The sequence below is a fragment of the Oncorhynchus masou genome, chromosome 12, assembly GCF_036934945.1.
Source record: "Oncorhynchus masou masou isolate Uvic2021 chromosome 12, UVic_Omas_1.1, whole genome shotgun sequence".
NCBI classification, from domain to species: domain Eukaryota; kingdom Metazoa; phylum Chordata; class Actinopteri; order Salmoniformes; family Salmonidae; genus Oncorhynchus; species Oncorhynchus masou.
In genome coordinates this window covers 58,336,115-58,351,725 of record NC_088223.1, presented here as the reverse complement: position 1 = coordinate 58,351,725, position 15,611 = coordinate 58,336,115, and the positions used below count along the sequence as shown (strand labels likewise).

The 15,611-nt window shown below is 40.1% G+C and overlaps 1 protein-coding gene across 12 annotated transcripts in view; it reads right to left on the bottom strand.

Annotated features, from left to right (window-relative positions):
- Positions 1-14,734, bottom strand: part of LOC135550502 (RNA-binding protein Musashi homolog 2-like) — a 352,748-nt gene extending 338,014 nt beyond the window's left edge. For all 12 annotated transcript variants that reach the window (XM_064981384.1, XM_064981385.1, XM_064981383.1 and 9 more), the window contains exons 1-5: positions 14,534-14,734; positions 14,159-14,199; positions 13,809-13,890; positions 13,276-13,360; positions 1,545-1,586 (exon numbers count right to left, since the gene is read on the bottom strand). In XM_064981384.1, coding sequence (XP_064837456.1) covers positions 1,545-1,586; positions 13,276-13,360; positions 13,809-13,890; positions 14,159-14,199; positions 14,534-14,595 — 312 coding nt within the window. In that variant the 5' untranslated portion in view covers positions 14,596-14,734. The remainder of the gene's footprint in view (positions 1-1,544; positions 1,587-13,275; positions 13,361-13,808; positions 13,891-14,158; positions 14,200-14,533) is intronic.
- Between the last annotated feature and the right edge of the window lie 877 nt (positions 14,735-15,611).

The window sequence follows — 15,611 nt, the reverse complement described above, 5'->3', positions numbered from 1 at the left end:
AGCCGATTGGTCTCTCAACAACCCAGCGCCATTGAGGCACCTGTAGCCTGCCCTAGCAGCCGGCACCATAGAAGCCCTCTCACTGAGGACAGGCCTGTTAAACAACAGCGACTAGCAGCCGGCTGGAGAAGAAGGTGGGGGAAGAAACGATGACAAATTCAAGACAGAAAGTGCTTTCTAAATGGCAACCTCAGACCCAGACTGCTTATAAAGGCCTTAAATCAATTAAATATGAAGGAGAAAGGCATGAAATGCTAATCTATCTGCCTTAATCCTATTTCTTTGAGATACTTTGAAATCCACATTCTCTTGCATAATACTAAAACAAATAAAAGCCATTTTCTCCTCTAATGAGCTTGCCCTAGAGCCTGCCGTTTTCTAAAACATCTCAACAACAGGCATTTTCTGTACTACTGTAGCAATTCTGTTTAGTAGTCATTGTTTTCTTCCAGTGAGGTAACCTACCTTCATAATGACACTGGATGTTTATAAGTGTGTGAGAACAATTCATGTATTTCTGAGCGATTCCGTTCTCTTACATGTCGGTCCCAGCTAAACAGAGCATATTGTTGTAAAAAGTATAAAATAATAAGCACAACAGCTATGTCTTCCAGGGAGGAGCTAGCTTCCCTTTCAACTGAAATCCCAAAATCCAGAGGAAAAACATGTCGGTTGTTTTTGATGTGTTTTATTTGTTTTATGTTCAGGAACAAGCCGAGGAAGAGAAAAGGTTTAAGTGACAAACAGGCAAATGTGGGAGAGAGAAAAAAAGAGCTGGTAGTTTCTCAACCATATGCCGATATCCGTAAGACACCATGTGCTCTGGCTTTGAAAGCTTTCACTGCCAATTCCCCGTTTGAAACCAGAACCGCTCAGTAACAACACCTCTCTGTGTGCCGGTGGGAAAGAGAAAAATACATTATTGATCTCCGCTCGTTTCAGGTCTAAAAGGTCTGATGTGAGGAGCACAGTGGCCTAAAGGCGCTCCCCTCTAACCCAAAGCCAGTCAGAGGGGATGAAGAGCACACCTCTCACCACTGTAGCTACATCATGATCACCAACACAACCTTAACGCACTGTGTGTGTGTGTGTGTGTGTGTGTGTGTGTGTGTGTGTGTGTGTGTGTGTGTGCGTGTGTGTGTGTGTGTGTGTGCGTGTGTGTGCCTGTGCATGTGTGTGCGTGTTGCACACAGAAGACAACCAGTAACCGAGCCAGGATTAAGCCATTATGAAAGATATGATACTGTCATCATTAATAAGTTACCTACATGTCAAATATCCCCGTTATTTTGTTATTGGTTTGTTTTGGTAAAATTGGGATCAGCATAGGGGAAATGACTGCTGACCATGGAAGTGACCTTCCAACTGTGCAGGAAGTGGTCCCAAGCTCATAGTACAAGTGCCTTTGGAATGCTTTTTCCATTATGACACACGAGTGGGGAAAATGAAAGGAGTCCTGTTGCTAATAAAGAAAATAGATTTAGAGAATGAGGCTGACTGGTCAGTTAGTATCACTAATACTAAGTGAGGTGGTTTGCTCTTACCTTAGGTTGAGCGCGTCGGGGGAAGGCAACCTTAGGATCAATCTGTGAATGACAGAAACATTTGGAGTAAGTAAATAAGGAATGACATTATCAACTGTGCATCAACATTCACATTTTAGCGACAGAGATAAAATGCTAAAGTTCCTCCAAAGTGACAACAACATCATTTTGATGTAGATGCAAAGAGATGTTCACAAAACGGGAACAGTGCCTTTGAAAGTTTGGAGGAAATTATTAATTCAAGATTACAGTGTTGGAGTCTGGAGTTTGTGACTCCAGATATTCCAAAATAAGCAGGAAGGTGCATCAGATCAAGCATTTTTTTTCTGTCTTCGCCTTGTCGTCTCGTTAATTTCATTTTTTCTTCTGTTTAACTGGTCTCGAGGTGTGCGGTTGCAGCCTTATCAATCTTGCATTCAGAATGAATAGAAACTATTTCATGCACCGATGTCACGGTGCCTTCTCCTGACTTTAATACCAGGCTCTTAAAAGAGAACTTTCAAACAAGCAGACCCATTGAAGGGGAAAAACGTAAACAGATCGAAATTGTTCTCTTGCAGAAAATTACTTCTTCGTGTTTAGCAGGGCAAACCCTTTACCTTGCTGCATATTTCTCTGTGAGGATTTGAAGGCTTGTCTACCTAGAGGTTGAATGTAATCCACTAGAGCATCATTATAGAGATCCTTTCTCTCTCAGTAGATGTCTCTCTCAGTGAGCCACATGTAGGCCTGAGATGTCTCTCTCAGTGGGCCACATGTAGGCATGAGATGTCTCTCTCAGTGGGCCACATGTAGGCTTGAGATGTCTCTCTCAGTGGGCCACATGTAGGCCTGAGATGTCTCTCTCAGTGGGCCACATGTAGGCCTGAGATGTCTCTCTCAGTGGGCCAGTAGGCTTGAGATGTCTCTCTCAGTGGGCCACATGTAGGCATGAGATGTCTCTCTCAGTGGGCCACATGTAGGCATGAGATGTCTCTCTCAGTGGGCCACATGTAGGCCTGAGATGTCTCTCTCAGTGGGCCACATGTAGGCCTGAGATGTCTCTCTCAGTGGGCCACATGTAGGCCTGAGATGTCTCTCTCAGTGGGCCACATGTAGGCCTGAGATGTCTCTCTCAGTGGGCCACATGTAGGCCTGAGATGTCTCTCTCAGTGGGCCACATGTAGGCCTGAGATGTCTCTCTCAGTGGGCCACATGTAGGCCTGAGATGTCTCTCTCAGTGGGCCACATGTAGTGGGCCTGAGATGTCTCTCTCAGTGGGCCAGTGGCCTGAGATGTCTCCAGTGGGCCACATGTAGGCCTGAGATGTCTCTCTCAGTGGGCCACATGTAGGCCTGATGTCTCTCTCAGATGTCTCTCTCAGTGGGCCACATGTAGGCCTGAGATGTCTCTCTCAGTGGGTAGGCCTGACATGTGTAGGCCTGAGATGTCTCTCTCAGTGGGCCACATGTAGGCCTGAGATGTCTCTCTCAGTGGGCCACATGTAGGCCTGAGATGTCTCTCTCAGTGGGCCACATGTAGGCCTGAGATGTCTCTCTCAGTGGGCCACATGTAGGCCTGAGATGTCTCTCAGTGGGCCATGTAGGCCTGAGATGTCTCTCTCAGTGGGCCACATGTAGGCCTGAGATGTCTCTCTCAGTGGGCCACATGTAGGCCTGAGATGTCTCTCTCAGTGGGCCGCATGTAGGCCTGAGATGTCTCTCTCAGTGGGCCACATGTAGGCCTGAGATGTCTGTAGGCCTCTCTCTCAGTGGGCCAGTAGGCCTGAGATGTCTCTCTCAGTGAGCCACATGTAGGCCTGAGATGTCTCTCTCAGTGAGCCACATGTAGGCCTGAGATGTCTCTCTCAGTGGGCCACATGTAGGCCTGAGATGTCTCTCTCAGTGGGCCACATGTAGGCCTGAGATGTCTCTCTCATTTTACAAAAGAAGCCAAAAAGAAGGAGTAGGTGGTAATCTGTACTGGAAGAGCATTACAGCATTACAACAGCTGGACAAAACATCTTCCTCTTGTAAAACCTCTGCATCTCCTTTGACGTAAAAGGCCTCTGAATCGACAAAACTGAGACCACTTATTCCTAAGAAATTAAGAAAAAACATTCCTAAATAAGGAATGCAATTGACGATTCAGTTGAAAACAAAGACAACGCTTACCATCTGTGCAGATCAATTCAGCCTACCGTAGGTTCTATTTCACCTGTTGTGTTTTAAGTGAAATGTGAAAGAGCAGCAGGTGAGAACGAAGCAGCAACATAATTTCTCTGTTCTATTTCACCTGTTGTGTTTTAAGTAAAATTTGAAAGAGCGGCAGGTGAGAACGAAGCAGCAACATCATTTCTCTGTTCTATTTCTATCTGGTGAAGTTATGACTGTTATCATTTGAAATCAGGTCAATTTGAGAGAGGAATTCAATAACACCTGGGTATGGCAACCCTGCTCATAATGAATTTCATGTAATGATTCGTTTTAGCAATTAGCCTCAGGCATAACCAATTCAACCTCAATTACTCAGTGGAGCCGGGCCTAGTCGTGCAAAGACAATACTATATGCTTTGAATAGCAACGCCGTCATACATGGTACTGTGTCTTTGAATATCAACTCTTGCTGCTTGTTTTTGTTTCTCTTATACGGTCAATTTTCATTTGGCATATAGCCTGTTTAAGACGTCAAAATAAATGTTTGCTACAGTTCAACTTAATAACAGAACAGCAGTGAAGGTGGTCAAATTTAGCCTTGCAGCATGTCAATCAAATCTACAATGGGTTTGGAGCATGAAGACTTATTCAACATACAGTCACTATCAATCCATTTTTTTTCTCGTAATGCAGACATTTCATTTGTTTATTGAAATGGCCCCATAATGCAGTAATTTGTCCAGATTACCAGTGTAGCTGGGTTAGGTAATGATGACTTAGTGTGGGATCTGTTGAGAAGGCTTGTAGAAGCACACCTTTATGTAGGTCACAGCCTAGGAAATTAATGGTTCCTTTGAGACGTTTGCCGAAGGGGGGAAATTCTAACAATTGTTTTCATTCTGTTGAAGTACTCATGTAAATGGGAAGTTTATGTGGGAATTACATGTAAAGCCTGGGCCCAGTCATATAGGCCACATATTTCCCATTACAACAGTACACTATAGCATGTCTGGAACTAAAGGTTATTCCATTTCCACACTTCCATAGGAATAGCAGTTTGCTTTTTGTGGTGTAATTGGTCTCGAGGAGTACTATTTCCCCTCACCAGTAGGAAATAAATCACAGTGTTGAATGAAGGGATCATTGCTAGAGCCATGAAATGATAACAAATCCACCAACAAGATATATGAGCAGTATATTCAATCAATGTTTTAATTCTGGTACAAATGACAATGCATACCGGAAGCTAATCTACAATATGTAATGGATCATATCCCAATGTTTAAAAATAGCTTTTTCTCAATCTCTACAGCATCTTCAAACTAGGTACGTCAGACTAATAAAAGAGAACAAACCAACACATTTCCCCCCCTCCTTTTATCTTCTGCTACTGCTTTTTACAGCAGGGTCTCAGAGGGCCTCGTCACTCTGCGATTGTGAAAGAACAGGGCAGGAGGCAATTGTTTACATCCTTAGTTTAGATCTTCCAACAGGATTTCGTACATTATTCCATATTCCGGGTAAACTCTCTCTCTTAACAGATCTTCCTCTATACTGGCAGTTTAAGATTAAGTTGTTTTAAAAGCTACCACAATTGCTTATCAAAAGGCTTGATTTCTTAATAGTTTTCTTTGTGCTTCAAATGATTTAGGAAGCATTAGTATATAATGATTTATCATCTGCTTCTTTCTGTCAATTTCCCTATGGTTCTCATACACAAGCAAGTATAATCATCAATGTCAAATGCACTGCCAACAAATACCCAAATGAAATCATAATTTCACTTGAGGCCATTAGGCATGCCCTTATCAAAGAAGTATTGTTTTGGAACATTAAATCATTCTATTGCAATTTATTATCCACATTTGGAAGCCTGCCTTAGCCTGCTGTGTAAGCTATGTTATAAAAAATAATTACATGTACAGTGATTTCAGAAAGTATTCATACCCCTTGACTTCTTCCACATTTTGTTGTGTTACAGCCTGAATACAAAATGGGCTAAATCATTTCTTTCTCACCCATCTACACACAATACCCCATAATGACAAAGTGAAAACGTGTTTTTAGAAATTTTAGCACATTTATTGAAAAAGAAATACAGAAATATCTCATTTACTTAAGTATTCACACCCCTGATTCAAAACTTTGTCGAAGCAGCTTTGGCAGCGATTACAGCTGTGAGTGTTTCTGGGTAAGTCTCTAAGAGCTTTCTACACCTGGATTGTGCAACATTTGTTCATTATTAATTTCTAAATTCTTCAAGCTCTGTCAAATTGGTTGTTGATCATTACTAAACAACCATTTTCAGGTCTTGCCACAGATTCTCTAGTAAATTTAAGTCAAAATTGTAACTCGGCTACTAAGGAACATTTACTGTCTTTTTGGTAAGCAACTCCATTATAGATGTGGTATTGTTTTTTTAGGTTATTGTCGTGCTGAAAGGTGAATGCATCTCCCAATGCCTGGTGGAAACAGACTGAACCAGGTTTTCCTTTAGGATTTTGCCTGTGCTTAGCTCCATTCCGTTTATATTTTATCCTGAAAAACTCTCCAGTTCTTAACGATTACAAGCATACCCATAACATGATGCAACCACCACTGTGCTTGAAAATATGGAGAGTGGTCCTCAGTTGAATTGGATTTGCTCAAAACATAACACTTTGTTTTCAGGGAAAAAGCTTTATTGCTTTGCCAATTTTTTTGCAGCATTACTTTAGTGCCTTGTTGCAAACAGGATGCATGTTTTGGAATATTTTTGTTATGTACAGGCTTCCTTCTTTTCACACCGTCAATTAGATTAGTATTGTCGAGTAACTACAATGTTGTTGATCCATCCTCAGTTATAACCAATTAAAGTCATTAAACACTGTAACTGTTTTAAAGTCACCGTTGGCCTCATGGTGAAATCCCTGAGTGATTTCCGTCATCTCCGGCAACTGAGTTAGGAAGGATGTGTTTATCTTTGTAGTGACTTGGTCATCCAAGCTGTAATTAAAAACTTCACCATGCTCAAAGAAATATTAAATTATATATTTTTTGATCTACCAATAGGTGCACTTTTTGCGAGGCATTGGAAAACCTCCCTGGTCTGTGTGGTTGAATCTGTATTTGAAATTCACTGCTTGACTGAGGGACCTTACAAATAATTGTATGTATGGGGCACAGAGATGAGGTAGTCATTCAAAAATTGTGTTAAACACTAGTATTGCACACAGAGTGAGTCCATGCAACTTATTATGTGACTTTGTAAGCAAATCTTTACTCGTGAACTTATTTAGGCTTTCCATAACAAACGGGTTGAATACTTACTGACAAGACATTTCAGCTTTTCATTTTTTATTCATTTGTGAACACATTGAAAAACATAACTAACACCACTTTGACATTATGGGGTATTGTGTGTAGACCAGTTACAAAACACGGCATTTAATCCATTTTAAATTCAGGCTGTAACACAACACAACATGTAGAAAAAGTCAAGAGGTGTGAATACTTCCTGAAGGCGCTGTATGTCTGTGTTGATTCAATTCGATTGACGTTTTGTAGTATGCCGCAGGTATTCATTCACTCAAAATACAATCACTGCAATTATTATAAGTGCAACGAATGATGACAATGCAAAAAGTACTGCATGTACTGCAAGAGAAAAGTCTGAGAAGAAGACAAAATCCATCATAGGATCTGTTGGCTCTAAGCCTGGGAAAGGCATGTATACCTTACATGATTAACTGTGGAAGACAAAGCACCTGCTAGACCTGAACCAACAAGGGGCACGGTGGAGGTGAGCTCACAGCTGACATTACTTTCAATTTATATCTGACAGAGGAGGTTTAGATTTGTTCAGAGCAGCTGCTCCTATCTGTACCAACCCTTTCTTCTTTCTCTCTCTGTTCTTATCCCCCTCACCTCAACCAGCCATTCTGTCATTTCAAACGCTACATCAAAACAGCAAACAGGGGTTGGCCAGAGGTCATTCAATAATGGCTGAAAATATCTGTGGACAAAACAGGCTACCTTTGTCTTGGAAGAAAGAAATCACTTATTTAGCAGTACAGTGCATCTCCTCTGGCAGGAGTCCAGAGTGAATAATCCCCACTTGGACATTGATACTGTGACGCAGTAGTCTACCACCACAACTCCTCACATAAAGAAGAATTATAATCACTTCAAATCATGTTTGTCATCATTTCTTAAACTAACTGTACGTAAAAAGATAACTTGTACTTTTCCAAATGGGATATAGGATAATATCAAATATAACATTCTAAATATGTTCTGAATTGCTTTGTGTTTTGAAGCCTTAGGCTCTACTTGGCCATATGTCTCCATTCACATTCATCCTGGTCTGAAAGCCCTCTGTTTTAAAAACTGGACAGAAAGCAACCCAGGCAATCAGGGCGGATTGAACAATAGCCATGGCACATTATGATGGTGTGTGCATTATGAAAGCATACATGTGCTCATTGTCCACGTCTCTCGCTGACATCTTTCTCCACGGGGTTATCCTGCTTCCACACTGAGGCCATTAGCACTAGAGAACATCCACTACAACAAACAAAGGAGGAATATGTTGTAAAATGTCATACTGTTTGGAACTGGAGTATGCTAACTGAGAGAAATAGATAAAATATTTATAAACACTGTACCATTGAATGAGATTTTGTATTTATTTTTATTATTATTTCTAAACCTGCAGCCTTGTAGGCTATTGCAAGTAAACTATTTTACTAAGTCCCTTCAAGGTCACCACTGAGAGAGAAGAATCCATTCAAGCGTCAAAATGTTGTACTTTCAAGCTTCCTACCAACCTAACATCTCTACAAAAACACATGAAGAGCAATCCAAGTTCAACATAATGAACATTCTCTTGTGTTGTTGTTGAAATAGCAATGTGGGAGGATGATTAGATCTTGACTCATCTCTACACAGTGTTCTAAGAAGAAAAAATGTTGGTACATAAATTGGTAGATTTCTTGTATTTAGTTTATGAAGGCTAGTCTCACTAAGATCAAATCTCTTTTGCAAGAGACCTGGTACGAGACTGCATGGCACTCTTCAACACTGTAGTTAGTACATACAGTGTAATACATAGTCTACACAACCCTTGCATAATCTTCACATTTTGGAGCCTTAACATTACATCTAAAAAGGGATAACATTTGATGTTGTTTCTTATTGATCTACACAACCTATTCCACAATTTGTAAGTGAAATAAAAAAATTCTAGAGCATTTTCCAAATTAGTAATAAATACAAAATGAGGACGTATTGATTGTATTGTGGTGATAGAATCATGTTACGGGTATGCTTGTCATCTGCAGGGATTGGGGAGTTTGTTAGGATCAAAATAATTATGGAAAAAGCCTCAGTCTTCTGAAAATGTAACCCTGGGATAGAGACAATTACACAAATGTTTATGGCAAAGTCACACCAGAATTGTTTTACAAGAGGGGTTGAGTGTTCCTGAGTGGTCCAGTCTCACTTCTGCCTTAAATTTGCTTGAATATCTGAGACAATGTTTGAATATTACTGCCCATCAATGATTCCCAGCCAAATGTACTGAGCTCAAGCAATTTTTTACAAAAACATTATACCTGTTACCCTAATAGTTGTGAAAGTTGGTAGAATCTTGTTCAAAATGATACACAGCTGTAATGGCTCCCTAAGGTGCTTCCATCAGGTATTACCTCTGGGGTGTGAAGACATAGGAAATCAAGACATATATATATATAGAGATTTTGTTATTTAACTTTTAATCCCTTTTGAATTTTAAGGCAGTAAAATGTGAAGACTGTGCAAGGGGTGTGTAGACTTTCACTAAGAACTGTACATCCTACATGTGCGCTTCTGCAGAAAGACTGATGGAATGGAATATTAGGCAGAACACTGCTGGTTCAGGTCTATGTGATGAAACAACAGTTGCTTCCTTTGCATGCCGGCAGAGTGCCCTATTTAACCTCAGTGGCACATTGGGAAGTATCAAATGTTGATCTCAGTATTGGTTAGTATTAATAGGTCCACACTTTAGGTCCTTCAATAACTCAGCTCATACAACGAACATGACATCCTCCATCTCTTCAACTGCTTAACCATTGCACTTTTAGAATCTTAATCCGAATGATTTTCACGGGGTATTCTCGCTTGCTTATCAAGATGCCACCTGTCAATTTAATTAACACAACACACCTTAGTGCAAGGGAAATTGAACTAACAGTAATTAATAAATGTGTAATGTTCTGGAAGAAGATAAACAAATAAAACTTTACAACGTGATTGTATGTTTCAAAAATGTTCTCCATAAAATATATCAAGCTATAACCTGCAATTTCAATTATAGCTTACTTCACTCAAATGAAGTCTTATTCATTACACACTGTACAGACAAAATGGAAACCAAATGGCTTTATTAAGGCGAGAGCTTTATTTATACTTTACATTAAATAATCCAAACAATAAATTCAACGGAACTAATACCAGTGTTTTATTTGACAATATGCCTACTTACAATGTAACTACAGGCAACTCAATTGTTAATAACTATGGTTAGTTTGTCAGGCAGAATTGTTTATCTTTGAGTCGTATTAGTTGTTTGGTTATAGTAAGAAATGTGGATGAAACAAATACAGATATAGGACACACCAAGCAAAGAGACTTCTTCATCTCTACAGAGGAAATAATGTCTTTGGTATGAGGGCTTTGTCAATAACCAACTGTTGTACCACCTGCATACTATCTACACCACGAGGGGCAAAACGAGTGTTATTCAATTAAGGGTACTAAAGCATATTCATTATCACAAATAAAGAGTTCTTCCCTCCCTAATTTATATGGATCAAAAGTACTGTATATCTACAGTATACTGTACGTACCATATTCAGACATACAGTACCAGTCAAAGGTTTGGACACACCTACACATTCAACTTTTTTACTATTTCCTACACATGAGGAGATCATCCATTCACCTACTCTGCGTCTCACAAAGACACGGCGGTTGGAACCAAAAAGCTCAAATTTGGACTCATTAGAACAAAGAACAGATTTCAACCGGTCTAATGTCCATTGCTCGTGTTTCTTGGCCCAAGGAAGTCTCTTCTTATTATTGGTGTCCTTTAGTGGTGGTTTCTTTGCAGTAATTCAACCATGAAGGCCTGATTCATGCAGTAATGATGTACTGTTGTTTCTCTTTACTTTTTTGAGCTGTTCTTGACATAATATGGACTTGGTCTTTTACCAAATAGTGCTTTCTTCTGTATACCACCCCTACCTTGTCACAACACAACTGATTGGCTCAAACGCATTAAGAAGGAAAGAAATAACACACAAATTAACTTTTAACAAGGCACACCTGTTAATTGAAATGCATTCCAGGTGACTACCTCATGAAGCGAGTTGAGAGATTGCCAAAAGTGTACAAAGCTGTCAACAAGGCAAAGGGTGGCTACTTTGAAGAATCTGAAATCTAAAATATATTTTCATTTGTTTAACACTGTGTTGGTTACTACATGATTCCATATGTGTTACTTCATAATTTTGATGTCTTCACTAGTAAATAAAGAAAAACCCTTGAATGATTAGATGCAGTATTAATACTGCATGTGTGTAGGCTATTTATCAATGATTTCATTCCTACATGTATGCCATATATTCTAATATACCACAGTGCTCTAAGCGATAAAATTGTGTCATAGTGTGTGTATCAAATAATCACACGTTAAATTAAGCACTCTGTGGCTTGCTCCCCACTATCTGCATTGTACATCCCAATATTATCTGCAACAGCTTACAGGTGCTAGTTTCCTTTTATGACATGCAAAACATGAACACGCTCCTCTTTCACTTTCAAGTATCGAGATAAAAACAGAAAGCTTTTACAAGCACCCTCCAGTGACTTCCCAGTCAGGTCAGGACAGCCTTACAACAAGTTCTAGCACTGCTTTCAGCCAGGCTCCACTGTACTTGTACACTGCTTGCTGAAGTACAATAGGTTTGTCTTTCCAAATATATCTGAAAGACACTCCCCTCTCAACTTGGCTTTCACAGAAGGCTGCAAACAAAGCATTTATTTCTCGGTTTGGACTATTCCATTTCCAGAGCTGTGTGAGCATGACTGGATATCACCACCCACTGAGCAGATATCTCAGACAAATATGATTTCATCTGAACGCTGTCTAATTCACCGCTACACAGATTACTGACATGCTTAATTATTCATCTACTGCCACATTTCAAAAGGGAAGCACAACAATATAGTTCAAGGCTTGGGATGGGGATGCCGTGTGTGTGTATGTGTTGTGTGTTGTGTGTGTGTGTGTGTGTGTGTGTGTGTGTGTGTGTGTGTGTGTGTGTGTGTGTGTGGATGCCTTGGTCTGGTGGAAATGTACATGAGATAAACTGATGGGAGAAGCACCAGGTTTGTTGATGTTATAAGAAGACAGAAAATAGGTTTTGGTCATTGGGAAGGTGTTGGCATTTTACAGATTTGATAATGTACTGTGCCTTAAACTTAGAAGAAACAGTTCTAATATAGCATTTACTGACATAAAGAAATACCAAATATTTGTTGAGATTTACAGGATTAATGGACCCTTTGGACATCAACAATTATTTAATACAATTACATGTGTAACTTTCCACTTCCAATGATGTGATATACATCAAACTGACTAGAGTGACATATATGATCTGAAAGGTCATATGCATGGATGTGGGAGGTCTGTGAGAGACAGCCCATTTGAGTGACATATATGATCTGAAAGGTCATATGCATGGATGTGGGAGGTCTGTGAGAGACAGCCCATTTGAGTGACATATATGATCTGAAAGGTCATATGCATGGATGTGGGAGGTCTGTGAGAGACAGCCCATTTGAGTGGCATGTATGATCTGAAAGGTCATATGCATGGATGTGGGAGGTCTGTGAGAGACAGCCCATTTGAGTGACATATATGACCTGAAAGGTCATATGCATGGATGTGGGAGGTCTGTGAGAGACAGCCCATTTGAGTGACATGTATGATCTGAAAGGTCATATGCATGGATGTGGGAGGTCTGTGAGAGACAGCCCATTTGAGTGACATGTATGATCTGAAAGGTCATATGCATGGATGTGGGAGGTCTGTGAGAGACAGCCCATTTGAGTGACATGGGATATGTGCACATGTGGAGCCATAATGGTAATGGGGAAAAGGGGCATGAGAGCTTAATTCGTTCAGAAAAGGGAATTTGAGCAGATATGAGATTCACCTTCACTAGTGTTTTACTGCAAGAGTTTGCATGGAGGAGGCAACGGTGTTATCATGGGCGTATTCCACATCTACAGCAAATGTATGGCTTTACCAAAGAGGTCTTTACCAAAGAGGACCAACCCAGTGACCAGTACATGGCATTCTGAGTATTCTGAGATGCCACCTGCCACACATGGATGTACTGCAGTTGTTGTTGGTATTATGTGGTATTATTTTTCTACGTGGAACTTATATTACAGTATTATTACAACTCAAGCATGCATGTGAAATGAAAGCAATGATGAACATTTAAAATGTGCCACACAGACAGTAAAATATCATTGCAAATGACATCAAAACACAAACATACCGTCTTTGAGTCTAATTCGTGGTGTGGTTGAGCTAAGACTTTATCTACACTGGCAGCATCTGCAAACGTAACGAACCCAAATCCTCTGCAAAACAAAGAAACATCGATTAGATTACACATTATTTATGCAAATGAGAACATTGAATATAAACTCAGCTGTTTCTCTAAACGCAATTAACATGTATCGGGGATTTCCTTAGCTTTCAAAAAAATATAACTGCACACACATGTATTTACACTATCCTAATGAACCACTATTCATTCAGATGATAGGGATACGACTATCCTGAATTATAGATTACTATAGTAATTGCGGGCACTGATATTTAAGTTATATGACGTTATTGCAGTCCCAATTCCCAAAGTCAATGTCAAATTGCATTCGCCCGCAGTTTACTGCGAGCGATACAGCTGCAGCTATCTCTGTGAAACACAACGCGGGACAAACAGGCCGGGTTAAAATGTGTCATGTACACAAGTGTTGGATATAATTTCACCTACTGGAAAGCAAAAGTAAAAACCTTTTATTTTACCTGGAACGTTTTGTCGTGGGGTCTCTCATCACCATACATTCTCTTATTTCTCCGAATTTGCTAAAATAGTCTCTAAGGCTGTCTGTGAATAGAGGAAATATATTGGGTAATTAGTCAAGTACAAATGGTCGTCATACTGTTGTCAGTGTGATTCAAACACGCCCTGCAATGCACATAGGGGTCGAATAGAGGACTTCAGATGATTGGAAATAACAAACAACCTTGCACGCACACACATATCCATATAGTATACTGCACACACGCACACACAGAGAACGCGTGCAAGCACAATCGATCATTGCAACAAAACAACATGAAACATGGGACGTGTAAGGGAATAATTGTCTCACCTGGTGAGGTTTGCCAGCTGAGGCCACCGATAAACATTTTACTGTAAGAAGAAAACATAGCAGAAGTGAGTCCAGATGTTAGATCGGCCATTTTGAAGACTAACTACTTATAAAAGCGATCTTAAATAGGGGGAAGCAAAAAAAAAACATTCGCTCGATAGCAATAATGTATTTTGTTAAAAGGGGGAGGCTACACTTGCTACTGTAATCTGCCAAAGCAAAGCAGAAGCTTCGACTGCATCCGGAAAGAAAGACCAATGGTTATGTGCGCACTGTAAACTGAATCCAGCACGGCACCGCGCTAAATCCTCTGCCAGATATTCTCACATGAAAAATCCAATAAATAAATAAAAATCGAAAAGGTTATAATCTTACCCCGGGTCATGTTGTGAATCATTTGGGCTTCCAGATGTGGCTTGACTCCCGTCTCCTTCCATAGCTAACCAAACTATAGGCAGTAACTACAGTAACAGACACACACACACAGACACGGGAAAAGCTATGCAAAGCCCGCTATGAGAATATTACTGAGCCGGGAATGGAATCGTCACACGTGGGATCAACTCAGCCTAGCTCCCTCCCTCTCCCTGCATTACCCTCCCTTACCCCACACTGGGCGGGGCGAGGGCTCGTCACCTAACCAATCCAATTGACGTCAATACACTAAACCCGCCTATAAAATTCAGAAAACCACTCCCCATATTGGTCATAACGTTCCTATGACAATGTAACAATTGATTAGTTACAATGTCGATATACATTTTTTTTTACATTCCCTAATGGCAACATTTTATTCAATGCATAATTTCCTTCCAGGGCGCACATGCAATTTGAGAAACGATTAATGATATTTGCAAAAAATCAATTCAATTCAAAGTTTCTTGGTCGTGTACACAGATTATCGCAGGTGCAGCGAAATGCTTGTGTTTCTAGCTCCAACAGTAATGATACCTATCAATACGCACTTAAGCCAAATATTAAAATAATTAAGACATATCAGAACAAGCTATGTCAGATTCCATAAAAAATCACACACACACACACACACACACACACACACACACACACACACACACACACACACACACACACACACACACACAAATATAGATAGCCTATATGGACAATATATGAATAGAAAAGGTGTGTACAGCAGCTTTACACAGTACAGTGTAGCCTAGTGGTTAGATTGTTGGACTAGTAACCGAAAGGTTGCAAGTTCAAATCCCCGAGCTGACAAGGTACAAATCTGTCGTTCTGCCCCCGAACAGGCAGTTAACCCACTGTTCCTAGGCCGTCATTGAAGATAAGAATTTGTTATTAACTGACTTGCCTAGTTAAATAAAGGTAAAATAAATAAAGTGGTAAAAACAGCATGCAAACATTATTAAAGTGTCCAGTATTCAATGACTATGTACATAGGACAAATCAGTCTCTAAGGTACCGGGGGGTA